The sequence below is a fragment of the Schistocerca gregaria genome, chromosome 4 (genome assembly GCF_023897955.1).
Source record: "Schistocerca gregaria isolate iqSchGreg1 chromosome 4, iqSchGreg1.2, whole genome shotgun sequence".
NCBI classification, from domain to species: Eukaryota; Metazoa; Arthropoda; class Insecta; order Orthoptera; family Acrididae; genus Schistocerca; species Schistocerca gregaria.
The window spans coordinates 441,796,834-441,812,273 of NC_064923.1; the positions used below are offsets into that span (position 1 = coordinate 441,796,834).

General features: G+C 44.4%; 1 protein-coding gene across 1 annotated transcript in view; it reads right to left on the reverse strand.

Annotated features, from left to right (window-relative positions):
* Positions 1-15,440, reverse strand: part of LOC126267766 (uncharacterized) — a 292,038-nt gene that overhangs the window by 25,344 nt on the left and 251,254 nt on the right. Inside the window, exons 6-7 of the mRNA XM_049973070.1 lie at positions 9,637-9,915; positions 413-528 (exon numbers count right to left, since the gene is read on the reverse strand). Coding sequence (XP_049829027.1) covers positions 413-528; positions 9,637-9,915 — 395 coding nt within the window. The remainder of the gene's footprint in view (positions 1-412; positions 529-9,636; positions 9,916-15,440) is intronic.

Below are 15,440 nucleotides of genomic sequence, written 5' to 3' on the forward strand. Positions count from 1 at the left end.
GCTGGACGTAGATCGAGAAATGGAAATCTGAACGACGTAAACCCCGAGTGGTGTGTCCAAAGATGGCGACTTGGCTCTTCTGTAGATTTACTTGGAATTTCCTAGTTATACACTACTCGGCCATGAGATTAAGAGTTGCTGTAGGTGTGGGAACGGGAGAGCTGGAAAATGTGAAATGGTTGACTACAGTAAGCAAGTTCAATTTCATGTAGTTTGCAGTAGTTACGACGAGATGTATAGGGTTGCACAGGACTGACCAGTGCAGAGAGCTGCGTCAAATCAGTGTGAGGAAAAACACTACAAGATTTTGAACTATACTACCCGCCGTGGCAACAGGAATTCCCTTCCTATTAACATAAAATGTATATCTTATTCAGTTCACCACTAGCATAGTCGGTAGGTGTGCTCTGACCTGTGCTGGCGTTGCTGGCTGGTGTCTGCTCCCTAGAGAATCCGCGCTGCTGCGGGGCCGTCCTCGTCGCTGCGCGTTTCCTTCGAGTGAGGGGCCGCGCCGGCATCGAGTAACCTCTGCAGCATACATTCTGGGCTTAACAACAAAAGGATAAACGCCAAGTAGCGAGAGCTAATTAAAAACATGCTAACACCAGACAATATTAGACCAATAATGGTGGCCATATGTGAAACATAGCCATGCGAAATATTCATGTGTCGTTAACAGCTCGCAATGGCATACCACACAGTCCAAATCTTCCACCAACGCTACTTGAATCTCCTGGTCGAGTATCAGCTTCAAGTAAATCCGCAGAAAAGCCAAGCTGGCATCTTTGGCCGTGCGACTCGCCGTTTCTATCGTCCAGATTTCCACCATCCCATCTACAACCAATTCATCCCTCTAACACAGACTTTAGGACTAACCCTTGACAGAAAACAAAGAAAGTTACCAGGCACCACAAAACCCAAAACAGTCTACACATACTAAAGGCCGCACCTCGGGTCTACATCCTTCTACCATCATCCTCACCTACAGAGCGCTCATTTATCTCGTTGTAACTTATGCCAACATTGCCTGGAAATCAATTGTCACTAAAATGTATAAAAACATAGAAATCTTGAAAAAACATGCAGTCTGCCACACCTTCGGTGCTGCCTAAATTCCCCCAAATCGAATGTTATAACAAATGATGCAGTCCCCTCACCTCCTTCTCTTGTTGGTTCACCTTCGCATCCAATACATAAAATGGAAAACCCAGTCATAGTATTCTAACCGGTAATCACCAGTACGGGTACCCGCCCAGCTACTACACCCATATCCCATTTTCCATGCACCTTATGTCGAATTTATCCTCTCCCGCCGGAACTTAAATAATTCCCATTACCCAACGACGAAATACGTCCTGAGACATCGCGTACATGTAGTGCATATCCATTATTTCTGATAGTGAATAATCATTATGACTTGTTGTGATGGAAGTTCCTTTAAAATAGAACCAATGACAATCACTCATACAAAGCAAACGCCGTGACTAGTATTAAACAAGAAAGCGAGTAAAAATGCACATTTGAGGTAAATTACACAATGAGGCATCACTACAAGGAATAATCGTTGTCATGTTTTGTGATGGAAGTTATTTTAAAATATAACCAATGACAATCACACATACAAAGCAAACACCATGACAGCAGTAAACAAGAAACCGAGTAATAATGCACATTTTACGTAAATTACACAATCATGAGTCACTACAGGGAATTCCTTTCATACCTCACTAACGAATGATTTTTGGACCAATGTCCAAACTGCAATGCGTCGCGAAGACACCTACCCTGAAATGCAGAAACTGTGCCAATGCACTATCTGTGCACTGCACAAGAAATAAAGGCGTCTGTTGAATTAAGCAGGCACGGGAGCGTGACGACAAAAGTTACATGCTCGCAACATCTAGCGCTAGACAATGCAACCACTGTTTTGTTTTTCGCTAACGATAGGCGGCTGCACGCCTTACGTAGTTCTACCTACCATCATAACAGCTTCTGACAAAGGTGTAAAGGATTTAAATTTAATATAATTGTACATAATTCTTTTACGAATTTGCAAAATTACTTTGTTTAATGTAATAATGTGGATAATTTAAAAATGTATTTCAAATGATTATAAGGCAAGATAGAGGAATTTTGAATAATAAGGTGATTTAGTATTTGTGCAATATATTCTTTTGAAGTAATGCGGGTAGAAAAGTCAAGAGCAATTGCTGTGAATTATCTCTTTACGGTTAATTTTGGCGCAAGATAATCGTGAAGCACAGCTGAAACAGAGATGGTTTCGAGACCGTGTATCTCAAGTGGTCTCACAGTGTAAAGACTGTGAGACACGATATATTATTTATAGCTATGTGTTGATGATGGCTTAGTGCACAATACTGGACGCTACAGGTTGTGGCCTGTTAACGTGAAATGCAACTGAAAAGCGGCGAATGAACGAACGCTACTTCTTTGCGTGGTGTGGCCATTAGTAACGATGACCGCTGTCAAGACCCTTAACCACTTGTGAAGAATTACTGAAATCACATTTCAATAAAATAACTACTCTAACAAGATATCGTAATTATAGAGCTCCACATGAGTGACTTAAGTGCACTACCTTTCTAGTTAACATCTAACGGATTTAACCGTATTCGTTACCTCAGTTTATGACTAGATATGACAGAACTCTATCTCATAATACACTCCTGGAAATGGAAAAAAGAACACATTGACACCGGTGTGTCAGACCCAGCATACTTGCTCCGGACACTGCGAGAGGGCTGTACAAGCAATGATCACACGCACGGCACAGCGGACACACCAGGAACCGCGGTGTTGGCCGTCGAATGGCGCTAGCTGCGCAGCATTTGTGCACCGCCACCGTCAGTGTCAGCCAGTTTGCCGTGGCATACGGAGCTCCATCGCAGTCTTTAACACTGGTAGCATGCCGCGACTGCGTGGACGTGAACCGTATGTGCAGTTGACGGACTTTGAGCGAGGGCGTGTAGTGGGCATGCGGGAGGCCGGGTGGACGTACCGCCGAATTTCTCAACACGTGGGGCGTGAGGTCTCCACAGTACATCGATGTTGTCGCCAGTGGTCGGCGGAAGGTCCACGTGGCCGTCGACCTGGGACCGGACCGCAGCGACGCACGGATGCAAACCAAGACCGTAGGATCCTACGTAGTGCCGTAGGGGACCGCACCGCCACTTCCCAGCAAATTAGGGACACTGTTGCTCCTGGGGTATCGGCGAGGACCATTCGCAACCGTCTCCATGAAGCTGGGCTACGGTCCCGCACACCGTTAGGCCGTCTTCCGCTCACGCCCCAACATCGTGCAGCCCGCCTGCAGTGGTGTCGCGACAGGCGTGAATGGAGGGACGAATGGAGACGTGTCGTCTTCAGCGATGAGAGTCGCTTCTGCCTTGGTGCCAATGATGGTCGTATGCGTGTTTGGCGCCATGCAGGTGAGCGCCACAATCAGGACTGCATACGACCGAGGCACACAGGGCCAACACCCGGCATCATGGTGCGGCGAGCGATCTCCTACACTGGCCGTACACCTATGGTGATCGTCGAGGGGACACTGAATAGTGCACGGTACATCCAAACCGTCATCGAACCCATCGTTCTACCATTCCTAGACCGGCAAGGGAACTTGCTGTTCCAACAGGACAATGCACGTCCGCATGTATCCCGTGCCACCAAACGTGCTCTAGAAGGTGGAAGTCAACTACCCTGTCCAGCAAGATCTCTGGATCTGTCCCCCATTGAGCATGTTTGGGACTGGATGAAGCGTCGTCTCACGCGGTCTGCACGTCCAGCACGAACGCTGGTCCAACTGAGGGGCCAGGTGGAAATGGCATGGCAAGCCGTTCCACAGGACTACATCCAGCATCTCTACGATCGTCTCCATGGGAGAATAGCAGCCTGCATTGCTGCGAAAGATGGATATACAATGTACTAGTGCCGACATTGTGCATGCTCTGTTGCCTGCGTCTATGTGCCTGTGGTTCCGTCAGTGTGATCATGTGATGTATCTGACCCCAGGAATGTGTCAATAAAGTTTCCCCTTCCTGGGACAATGAATTCACGGTGTTCTTATTTCAATTTCCAGGAGTGTAGATAACGTTGTGCAACAAAGGTACTTGGCGGAAAAACGCATATTATTGGCTGTGATGACATTTATCTACTGTTGGAACTTTTCAGCTTATTTTTCCTTAACTAATGGAGCCAACTATAGTTATAAGTCTTACCGGCTCCACGTGGAAAAGCTCCAATAATAATAATAACAGTCATACGTAAACAATATACAAAAATACAAGTACGTTCTGGATGATGAACGAAAGACGATACCAAGTAAGTGATCTCTTTTTGTTGGAGCAGTGCATGGAATGTGAACTGAAGTCCAGTTAACACTGCCACGAAGGACATTTGCCTTCACAAAGTTTTTACTAGTGGTATTTCAGTCATTCTTTGCAACTGACTAATCCAATGTACAGGAATAGTTTCTGGAAATGGTATTATTGCAGATAATACAATAGACACTTGTTTTGCTAGACTTTACACTTGTTACCTACTTAGCTTCTTAACAGAACCATTATGGTGGTTAAAACAAAAAATTGAATCATTTCATTACTTATGGTTATATGATTTAAAGTAGAGACTACTAGTTTCTCCCTTTAGCAAGCGCACGTGCTACTTTAAGTGGAGTAATAGTGTTTTGGGGGATGATTGAAGGTATGTGTATTTGGATGGAGATGATAACTTTTATTAGGATGCTACATAATCATGAATATTAGTGCAAAACTCATAAGGTCTTTGTATACTATTAAAGATCGGTTATTGCTGGATCCTGTTGGCGAGCGTCTCTTTTTCTTTGTTAGTAAGTTTTCTCAGTTCATTTAACCTACTTGCAGTGTGCGGCAAATTCATTAAAAAATCCCCCCACCAAATTAGTCCGAAAGCCTTAGGGCATGCACAGTCATCTTCTTACTAATTAGCTGATAGACACTAATTGAACTAATTATTTTTGTTGTTGTGGTCTTCAGTCGAAAGCAGGGTTTGATACAGCTCAAATGGTTCAAATGGCTCTGAGCACTATGGGACTCAACTGCTGTGGTCATCAGTCCCCTAGAACTTAGAACTACTTAAACCTAACTAACCTAAGGACGTCACACACATCCATGCCAGAGGTAGGATTCGAACCTGCGACCGTAGCAGTCACACGGTTCCGGACTGCGAGCCTAGATTGATACAGCTCTCCATGCTATTCTATCCTGTGCAAACGCCTTATCTCCCAAAAACTACTGCTACATCCTTCTGGAGCTTCTTACTCTGTTCATCTCCTGGTCTCCCTCTACAATCTTAACCCCCCCCCCCTCCCCCCAGATGATGATGATGAGGTCCCATACTCCGAGGAGCGTAGGGAACGATGCGGGAGCCCCGTATCGCTGTACTAGGTAAGGTCACAGTGGAGGTGGTTTGCCATTGCTTTCCTCCGACCGTGATGGGGATGATGATGAAGACGACACAACAACACCCAGTCATCACGAGGCAGGAAAAATCCCTGACCCCGCCGGGAATCGACCCCGTGCGCGGGAAGCGAGAACGCTACAGCAAGACCAGATAGTTCACTCTAATACGAAATTGGTGATTCCTTGATACCTCAGAATGTGTGTACCTCCTCAATAGTTACATGATCTACCGCCCCTGTTTCACCTCCATACACAGCTACTCTCAATACAGATATTTTCTGAAAATACTTTCTGACACATCTATATCAAATGTTAAGACATTCCTTTTCTTCAGAAACGTTTATCTTGCCATTGTCAGTCTGATTTTATCTCCTCTCCACTCCGGCCATCATCAGCTATTTTGCTGTCCAAATATCAAAACTAATCTACTACCTTAACTGTATCGTTTCCGAACCTAATTCTGTCAGCATTTAATTCGTCATCACTTAACTCGACTACATTCGGTTATCCTTGGTCATCTTATGCCCATCTTCCAAGACACTGTCCATTCCGTTCGACTGCTCTCCCAAGTTCTTTGCTGTCTCTGACAGAATTATAAATCACTGGCAAATCTTAGTTTTTATTTCTTCTCCCTGAACTTTAATTATTGCTCTAATTTTCTTCTTTTGTTTCCTTTACTGTCGGCCCAATGTACACACTGAATAACATTGGGTTATGCTACAACACTGTCTCACTCCCTTCTCAACCACTGTTTCCCTTGCATGCCCCTCGACTCTTATAATTGCCGTCTGATTTCTGTACAGATTGCAAATAAGCCTTTCGTTCTCTGTATTTCACCCCCGCTGCCTTCAGAATTTCAAAGATAATAATCCAGTCAACACTGTCAAAGATTTATCTAAGTCTACAAATGCTATAAACGTAGTTTGCCTTTGCTTAAGCGGATTTCTAAGATAAGTTGTAGGGTGAATATTTCATTGTAAGTTCTTGCATTTCTCCCAAATCCCAACAGATTTTAATTATTAGATTTGCAAATTTTCTAAATTAGCAGTAACATAAAAGGAGGAAGGGCATTTCAATATGAACTTCTTATAATAATTTGCTGTCAAGAATAAATCTCTGAATTTTCAGATCCATGTTTTATACACCCTTTATACAATATACAATTGAGGGTGCTACTCTGAGATGAGTGATCGATACAGGAGAGATAGTCTAGGTCATTCGCATCAGTGTACTCCAAACTAGCACCGTTGTTACAAGTGTCTTCGACATCTACGCTCGCGCTAGTGAATTTTGTTTATCTGCTGCGTTATTATCCACTCCCAGTTATTACATGATTCAAAGTCACGCCAGTCGCTTACCAAATTTAAATTTTGCTCGTTATTCATCTGCAATCTAGATTCATTCAACCTCTTAATTATTCAAATTAATTGCTACATAGAGTGAGTCATTAACTTATTATCATTTTTTATATTCCAAACATTGCTGTGCTTAAGAAAACCCCTTTTGGTAACGATCAGGATATAAGCACTTTCATTCTTTCGTTAAACATTGTTCATCGGAACTGATGCCTTGTTTTGATTAGTTGCGAAACAACACAATGAGGTGACAAAAGTCATGAGATACCTCCTCAAAACGTGTCGGACTTTCTTTTGCCCAGCACAGTGCAGCAACTCGACAAGGCATGGACTCAACAGGTCGTTGGAAGTCCCGTGCAAAAATGTTGAGCCATACTGCCTCCATAGCCGTCCATAATGATGAAAGTGTTGCCGGTGCAAGACTATATGGACGAAATGACCTCGCAATTATACCCCACAAGTGTTCGATGGGTGGCCAAACCATTCACTCGAATCGTCCAGAGTGTTCTTCAAACCAATAACGAACAATTGTTGACCAGTGACATGGCGCATTGTCATCCATAACAATTCCGTCGTTGAATGCTAGCAGCCGATCATAACTATCTACAGTCAACGATCGGTTCAGCTGGACTAGGGGAGTCCGTGGAATGGTTCAAATGGCTCTGAGCACTATGGGACTTAACTTCTAAAGCTCATCAGTCCCCTAGAACTTAGAACTACTTAAACATAACTAAACTAAGGACATCACACACATCCATGCCCGAGGCAGGATTCGAATCTGCGACCGTAGCTGTCGCGCGGTTCCAGACTGAAGCGCCTCGAACCGCTCGGCCACCAACGGCCGAGGAGCAAGTTCATTCCATGAAAACCACAGCCCACACCACTACGGAACCACCAACAGCTTTCACAGTGCTTCACTGACAACTTGGGTCCATGGCATCGAGGACTGCGTCACACTCGAACACTACCATCAGCTCTTAGCAACAAAAATCGGGACTCATCTGACCAGGCTACGGTTATCCAGTCATCTATGGTCCAAGCGATACCAGGAGAGGCGCTGCAAGCGATATCTTACTATTAGCAAAGGCACTCGCGTCCGTCGTCTGCAAATTTCTCCTCACTGTCCCAACGATCGTCGCATTGTTGCTCGTCTATTAGCACTAACAAATCTACGCAAATGCCGCTGCTCTCCGTCGTTAAGTGGAGCCCATCGGCTGCGTCGCCCCTGGTGAGAGGTAATGCCTGATACTCGGTATTCTCGGCACACTCTTCTAACTGTGGATCACGGACTATTGAAGTCCCTAACGATTTACGAAATGGGATGTCTGGTATCGCGCCGCGGGATTTGAATCCGGCCAGACGTCATGGACGTAGAAGAGCCCTAGAGGTCTCTGCACAATCGCGCCGTAAGCTGTGGCGGTGCGCACCTCTTGGCCTGCATTTAGTGTGAGGGCGCCACAGTGGAACACATAGTTCCAGCGGCCAATAGCGGCGACCCCGATAGAGTATTTAAGCGCCTGCCTCTCGCTCAGCCTACGGCTTAAGAGCAGCGCATATGCTACTGCCAGCCCGTCCCCCACGTGCTCTCGGATGTGGTATGTCATATTTTAGCGCAGTGTTCAAGTGAATGTTCAGTGTTGTTTTATCTTTTCCCGTGTTCGAACAGAAACCATGCTGTCGCTGGGTGTGAATTTTATGTCCTTTGCGAACAGAAACCAGACTGTCGCCGTGTTTTCTTTTTTTTTTTAATTGTCTGTCTACTATTTTACCTGTCTGCTTCGTATGTATTTTTATTAGTATCATCATTCCTTTGTCCTATGTTTTAAGTTCCACGATTTCTTTTTCCGCCATGTTACCCTTTAAGTCTTCGATTTTATGGCCTGTTTTTTTATTATTTATTATCTTAACCTTTTTAAAACAAAGTCTGTAGGCTGAAGATGGCATACTAAGCTGCTGCCAGCCCGCCCCCTTCGTGTTCCAGTGTTACAGTGTTTCATTGTTGGTGCTCCAACGTTCGCGTGTGTCATCTCTGTCGTCTCTGTGCGTGGCCACGTTTCTGAACGTTTTTATTTTGGGCACTGCGCCCGTGAACGGCTCCGTGTGTTTTAATTTTGTATGTCTACGATTGTATATCCACCATGTCTGTTCTGCGATTTTCTCCTTTTGTATCATTAGTCTTATCTGTAGACGAAGAGCGGCGTAGTATGCCGCTGCTAGCCTACCTGCATCAGGTGTGAAAATAACGATTAAAAAAGAAGCTCAGCCAGCGAGTCTAATCGTTGTCTGAGTCTTGACACATCGCCTCGACAACAAACAGCGTGTTTACCGTTCTTTGTTTTCATTACTAGTGTACGTCTTGGATTCGTTTGGTTGTCTCTGTCACTCCGCGCTTCTTGCGTGTTGTCGTCGTGAGGTCCCTCTCCATCGTCCGTCGTTGTTTCGTGTCCGTCGTTTCCGCTGTTTTGTTAGTTCGCGGGCCGCTCTCCGTTTGGTCCTGCCGCGCTCTCTCGGCCACACCCGCGACCGTTACGGTCGCGGTTACTGCAGGTTGCAACAGGATGTCTCTTGAGTCTAGCTCCAACTTCCATTCCGTGTTCAAAGTCTATTAAATCCCGTCGTGCGGTCATAATTACATCGGGAACCTTTTCACATGAATTACCCGAGTACCAATGACAGTTCCACGAGCGCACTGCACTTTCATACCTTACGTATGCGGTACTACCGCCATTTCTATATGTGCGTATCGCTTCACATGAGTTTTATCACCTCAGTGTAGGTACATTTTTTATAAGCTGGAGAGAATATGTGCATTATATGCTGACCTGCTGGAGGCACTGGAGAATAGCTGTCTGCTAGGCTGCGCGTCGGCGGCGGGGGTGGCTGCGCCGTTGGAGGCGCCACTGCCGCTGCTGAGCCTTCGGCGGCACGAGGGCGGCCTCCGCTGCGCAAGACGGCGCACCATCACCTCCAGAGGGGGCCCGGGACCCGGCGCGTCCTCCGGTGCTGGCCGCTGTGGGCTGCGCGGGCTGCCGCCCTGCTGCTGCTGCTGCTGCTGGCCAGGGCCCCAGCTGTCAGAGTCCAGCCGCACCGAATACCGCCTCCTGACAACCGAAGAGTCTGCCTCATCGTCTGCATTAGAGTCGCCACACGATCTCAGTTAGCAAATATCCAAAATTAAGTGTATCACATTTACTTGCTGTTAAGGCAGACGCGTGTTTTTTTATATTTAATAAAGCTGCAGCCAAATAACCATATACAGTTACTTTGCTTAACATTTTACATTTACATTTTACATTTTTGCATATTCATTTATCGATTTCACTCTTTCACTGCACAGTTCTATGTGATATCGTTCACAGGCTTCGTTACACAGTTCACATACACATGTTGTGGTTGGGTCATGATAAGTTTTGTTTTTGCAGATTAGATGATGACAGCCGTGAATAGAAAGTCTAGTTACGACATGTCGCTGTTCGAAGTTTGGTGTTGTCCATGAGCGGTTCATCATTGCTTCGGTGCCATAGAACTACGGTCATATTTTTTCTCGTTTGTCCTACATGATCTTCAGTTGCTTTCTGGAAGCCCTGGTGTGTGGCATCATATATCGAAGTCTGATGTCTTCAATTAGGAATGTCTCACTCGCTAGCAGGTACACTAGTCTATATCTTGTTGTCTTTGAGAGACCTAGTGCTCGATAGGTCGATTTTACCTTTTCTAGTGTTTCTAGATTTTTTTTCTGTCAGGTGGTCCCATATAACCTCCATCCCATAGGCCAGGATTGGCAAGATTTTTGTGTTGAATAATTTCATGGCTGTTTCTAGACTCAGTAGGCGGATGCTTTTGATGCCCTGTATCGCTATTATTGCTTGGGCTGCACGTTGTGTTGTATGTTTCGTGAAGCATTTGGCTGTTGGTTGCAATGTCACTCCTAGGCACTTAAAATCTGATGAGATTTTTATTTTTGCCCTCTGATGCTGATTTCCGCATTCTTGGGTGTTTTGCCTCCTTTTCTGAAAATTACCATTTCTGTCTTTGTTATGTTCATGTGTAGTTTGTGTTCACTGCACCATCTGTCTATTTTCTCAATGATTCTCTGCAGCTTCTGTATGTCTGTTGAACCTACGGCTATGTCGTCAACGTATGCATATACATAAACATCATCTTCATTTTCTCCAATTCGGAGTACTTCTTCAGTGTGCAAGAATGTACAACAAAGGGATCATTGGGTCACCCTGTAAAACTCCGTTCGATTGCAGAATGCGGTTCGAAAAAGAGAGGTTGTCTGATATTGTGATTAAGTTGTATTCGAGGATTGACTTGATTATTCTTGACCATACGCTATCTTCTCCCTTTGTGTTTTCCAGTTTTCGGACTATGAGATCTCTTTCCAATAGGTCAAAGCTTTGGTAAAGTCTGTGAACACTGTGTAGAACATCTGTTTCTTTTGTAGCGCTTCTTCGATGTTTTTTAGAAGAAGCTTAGCTGCCGTAAGTGTTGATCTTCCAGATCTGAAACCCATTTGTCGCTCTGGGAGATGACTGTCCACAGAGGCTTGGATTTTTTGTGTTATTATCTTTGAAAACATCTTGAATTGAGTATTTTCCAGAGTATCTTTTTAATGTCAGAAGCCATTCAGTCAGACGCTTGGCCATGGTAGGAAAGAAGCTACAGAAATCATCTTATAGGTCCAGTCTCATTAATGTGACCACTGCCTATGTTCTAAGTCAACATGCAATAACCAGTCACAGGCAGCAGATGGCAGCGGTAGAAGTGGAGGGTACATCAAGCATGCAGAGGGGACGTCAACAACAGTGCATTCGTTGTCGTAATGCGCAAGCGAATCGATTTATCAGACGTTCAAAAGAAAAGGATCGTTGGCTTTGCGGCCAAAGGTGGAAGCATTTCCTGAGTGACAAAGTTTATAAAGTGTTCGAGTGTTGCCGTGGTTAAAGGATACCGTGCATAGCAAAATAGTGAACCCAAAACTAGCGCCGAGGCAACTGTGATGCAACATGGGTCTTAAATCAGAGGAGCGAACGATGGCTGCGGACACGGTTCCGCGCGAATAGACATGCAACTGTTGAGTAACTTACTCCCCAGTTGAACGAAACGGCTACCAACAGTGTCTCCTCTAAGACCGTTCAGTGAAGATTGCTGCGCATCCAGTGCCTCGTTCGTACGTTCATGCTGACTTCCGTTTATCGACGATGAAGGCTCGAATCTCCACGGTAATAGAGAATAATGGTAAAGAAAACTGATTATGTGTCAGATGACAGCCCGTTTGCCCTTAGGAAAGGTAAAAAAAATGTCGTGTGACTTGGACCTGCCGTCGGGTAAACCGTCCGTCGGGTGAAGTCTTTCGATTTGACGCCACTTCGGCGACTTGCGCGTCGATGAAGATGAAATGATGATGATCAGGACAACAAAACACCCAGTCCCTCAGCGGAGAAAATCTTCGACCCAGCCGGGAGTCAAACCCGGGCCCTTAGGATTGACATCCTGTCACGGTGACCACTTTTTTTTATCGTTGGGTTTGGTCGTTGCGGACGTCACATGACCTTCATTAAAGTTCGTTTTGTTGATCCTTCCACTCAGTTTTTTATTACAGAGGCCAACCAGCTCTCTGACCAAACACGCTGAGCTACCGTGCCGGCAACCACTCAGCTACCGGGAGCGGACATTAGGAAAGGTAAAGGCACCAGAGAGGCAGTTCTGACGTTGAGGTAGATAATGGAAGCAAGAACAAAGAAAAATCAAGACATGGTCATAGGATTTGTCGTTCTGGAAAAGTGTTTGACAATGTCAAATGGAACAAGATGTTCTAACTAATAAGAAAAATAGGGTAAGCTATAGAGGAAGACGGGTACTATCCAACCTGTACAAGGCCCAAGAGGGAGCAATAAGTGTGGAAGACCAAGAACGAAGGGCTTGGATTAAAGAAAGATTAAGACAGGGATGTAGTACTTTCACATCTACTGTTCAATCTATACGTCCAAAAAGCAATGATGGAAATAAAAGAAAGGTGCAAGAGTGCGGTTAAGATTCAAGGGGAAAGGATAGCAATGATAAAATCCGCTGATGACATTGCTGTTCTCAGTGAAAATGAGGAGGAATTACAGGATATGCTAAATGAAATGAACAGTCTAATGCGTACAGAATACGGAATGAGAGTAAAATGAAGAAATACGAACGTAATAAGAAGTAGTAGAAATGAGAACAGCGAGAAAATTAACAACAGAGTTGGGGATCACGAACTACACGAAGTTAAGGAATTGCTACCTAGGCAGCATAAGACCTATGACGGACAGAGCAAGACGGACATAAAAAGCAGAACTGCGCTAGCAAAAAGGGACTCCTGGCAAAGAGAAGTCTGCTTGTATCAGACATAGGTCTTAATTTGAGGAAGAAATTTCTGAGCACAACATTGTATGAACGTGAGACATGAACTGTGGGAAAACAGGGACAGAAGAGAATCGAAGCCTTTGAGATGTGATGCTTTAGAAGAATGTTAAAAATTGGATGTACTGATAAGGTAAGGAATGGAGAGGCTCTCCGCAAAACTGGTGAGGAAAGAAACATATGGAAAACAGTGAGAACAAGAAGGGACAAGATTGATAGGATACCTGTTAAAGACATCAGGAAGTAACTTCCATGGTGCTACAGGGAGCTGTAGAGGGTAAAATCTGTCGAGAAAGACAGAGATCGGAATAGATTAAGAAAATAACTGAGGATGTAGGTTATAAGTGCTACTCTGTGATGAAGGGGACAGGAATTCGTGGCAGACTGCATCAAACCGGTCAGAAGATTGATGACTCAAAATTTAAAAAATCGCAACTGGAAGTCTACTGAGTGGCGACGGGTGGCCTTTTCAGATGAATCATATTTCATGCACCATCGCACAGACATTGCTTGGAGTGTAAGGGCCTGCAACAATTGTCGTAATGATCGAGGCCAGAGGAGGAAATGGTCAGAGGAGTGTTTTCGTGGCATTTTCTGGGTAAATTCACCATTCTGGAAGGCACAATGGGTCAACACTAGTATGTAACTATCCTTGGGGAGCATGTCCACCCCTAAATGCAATTTTGTTTTCCTCAGCACGATGACATCTACCAGCAGAACAATGCAACGTATCAAACAGCTTGTGGCATATGTGCAAGAACTGTACTCCCCTGACTACCAAACTCCCTGGACGTAAATCCAATCTAGAATATATGGGACCAACTCGATCGATCCGTTCACAAAATGGTTCCTCAGCGGGAAAGCCTATTGTAGATGGGCATGACACTAGAGTCAGCAAGGCTCCACATTCCTCTCCATACTTTCCAGAACCTTCTTGACTCTCTTGCTGCTCGCCCGCACTGGTTGTTCATATTTTTGACAGGGGATCACATTAATGTGATGGACGATGCACGAGCTATAAGGACTTCTGTGACTGAAGCTCTTCTAGCATGTCAAAGGAGCCCTTTCAGCAGAAACGTGAGAAGCTACCCGGCAACACATTCAAAGTTTACCACGAAAAGGAAGTCATTATGGTGGCTAGAATATTAAATATTTTGATGCCAGACTTAACATTCTAGTGATGTGTAAGTTGTTTAAGGAGAAACGTCCCCAGATAAAGATCACCTTAAGGAACATTTTTCAAGGAGAATTTCACTTTGCATTTCAGATTCCCTTTAATAGACTGCTGTTGCACATTCGAAGAGCTGAAGGTGAACATGAGAAACCCAGATTTTAACGATGTTGCAAAGAGATCCGTATTGGAAAACTAACAGCTCACAAGAGAAGGGACCAAAAATTTTGTACTTAAGCTTGCACGGGAAGTTAAAAGGACAGGTGAGCCCTCTGTGCTTGCGATTTGCCTTCAAGGAAAATGTCCAAATTCCACAGATTCCTATCTAGGACACTTCTTATCTGCAACAGTTGACAGCTAAGTCAGTGGAGGACAAGAACCCAGAGAATTATCACCTTCCTTTCCTCTGTAAGTTTCTGCTAAGCGTTCCTCCATCAGTCACTGATTTACACTTATATTCCGACAACTGTGGAGGACAGAACAAACATCGTGTTATACGCGGAATATTACTGGCCCTGATTGTGACCGGTTTGAGAATACTGAACACTGTTTCCCTGACAGCGGACATTCCTCTCTCTATTGTGACAGGAATTTCAGCTTAATCAAAAGAGTACTTAGAAAGCATGACAGGTTCTACACGATACACGACCTGGAAAGTCTCACGCTACAGTTGTGACAGATATTTCAAGACCATGTGGCAGAGGTTTTGGAAGAAGATTTATGTTCCAGTTGAAACTTGCCATAAAAGTTTCCCAAGAGATAATAAAATCCACTTTTTATCAGTAGTACTGTGTATTTTACGTACAGTGCTATTGCACCTTTGTAATACGTTTCCAATTACTGGTTATTATCAAATCCACTATTCAACGCATTTATTAAGACCAAAATCAGTAACTACTACAGGAAATCGCGAAGCGTGCTAAAAAGACTACAATCATAAAAGCTTAAACTTTTGTACGTGCTAAATTATTAGTTTTCCACATTGTAAAACGACCCCTGAAATTTACACCAACATTAGACATTACTGGTGTTTTGTTTTTTTTTTTTCAGGAGAAA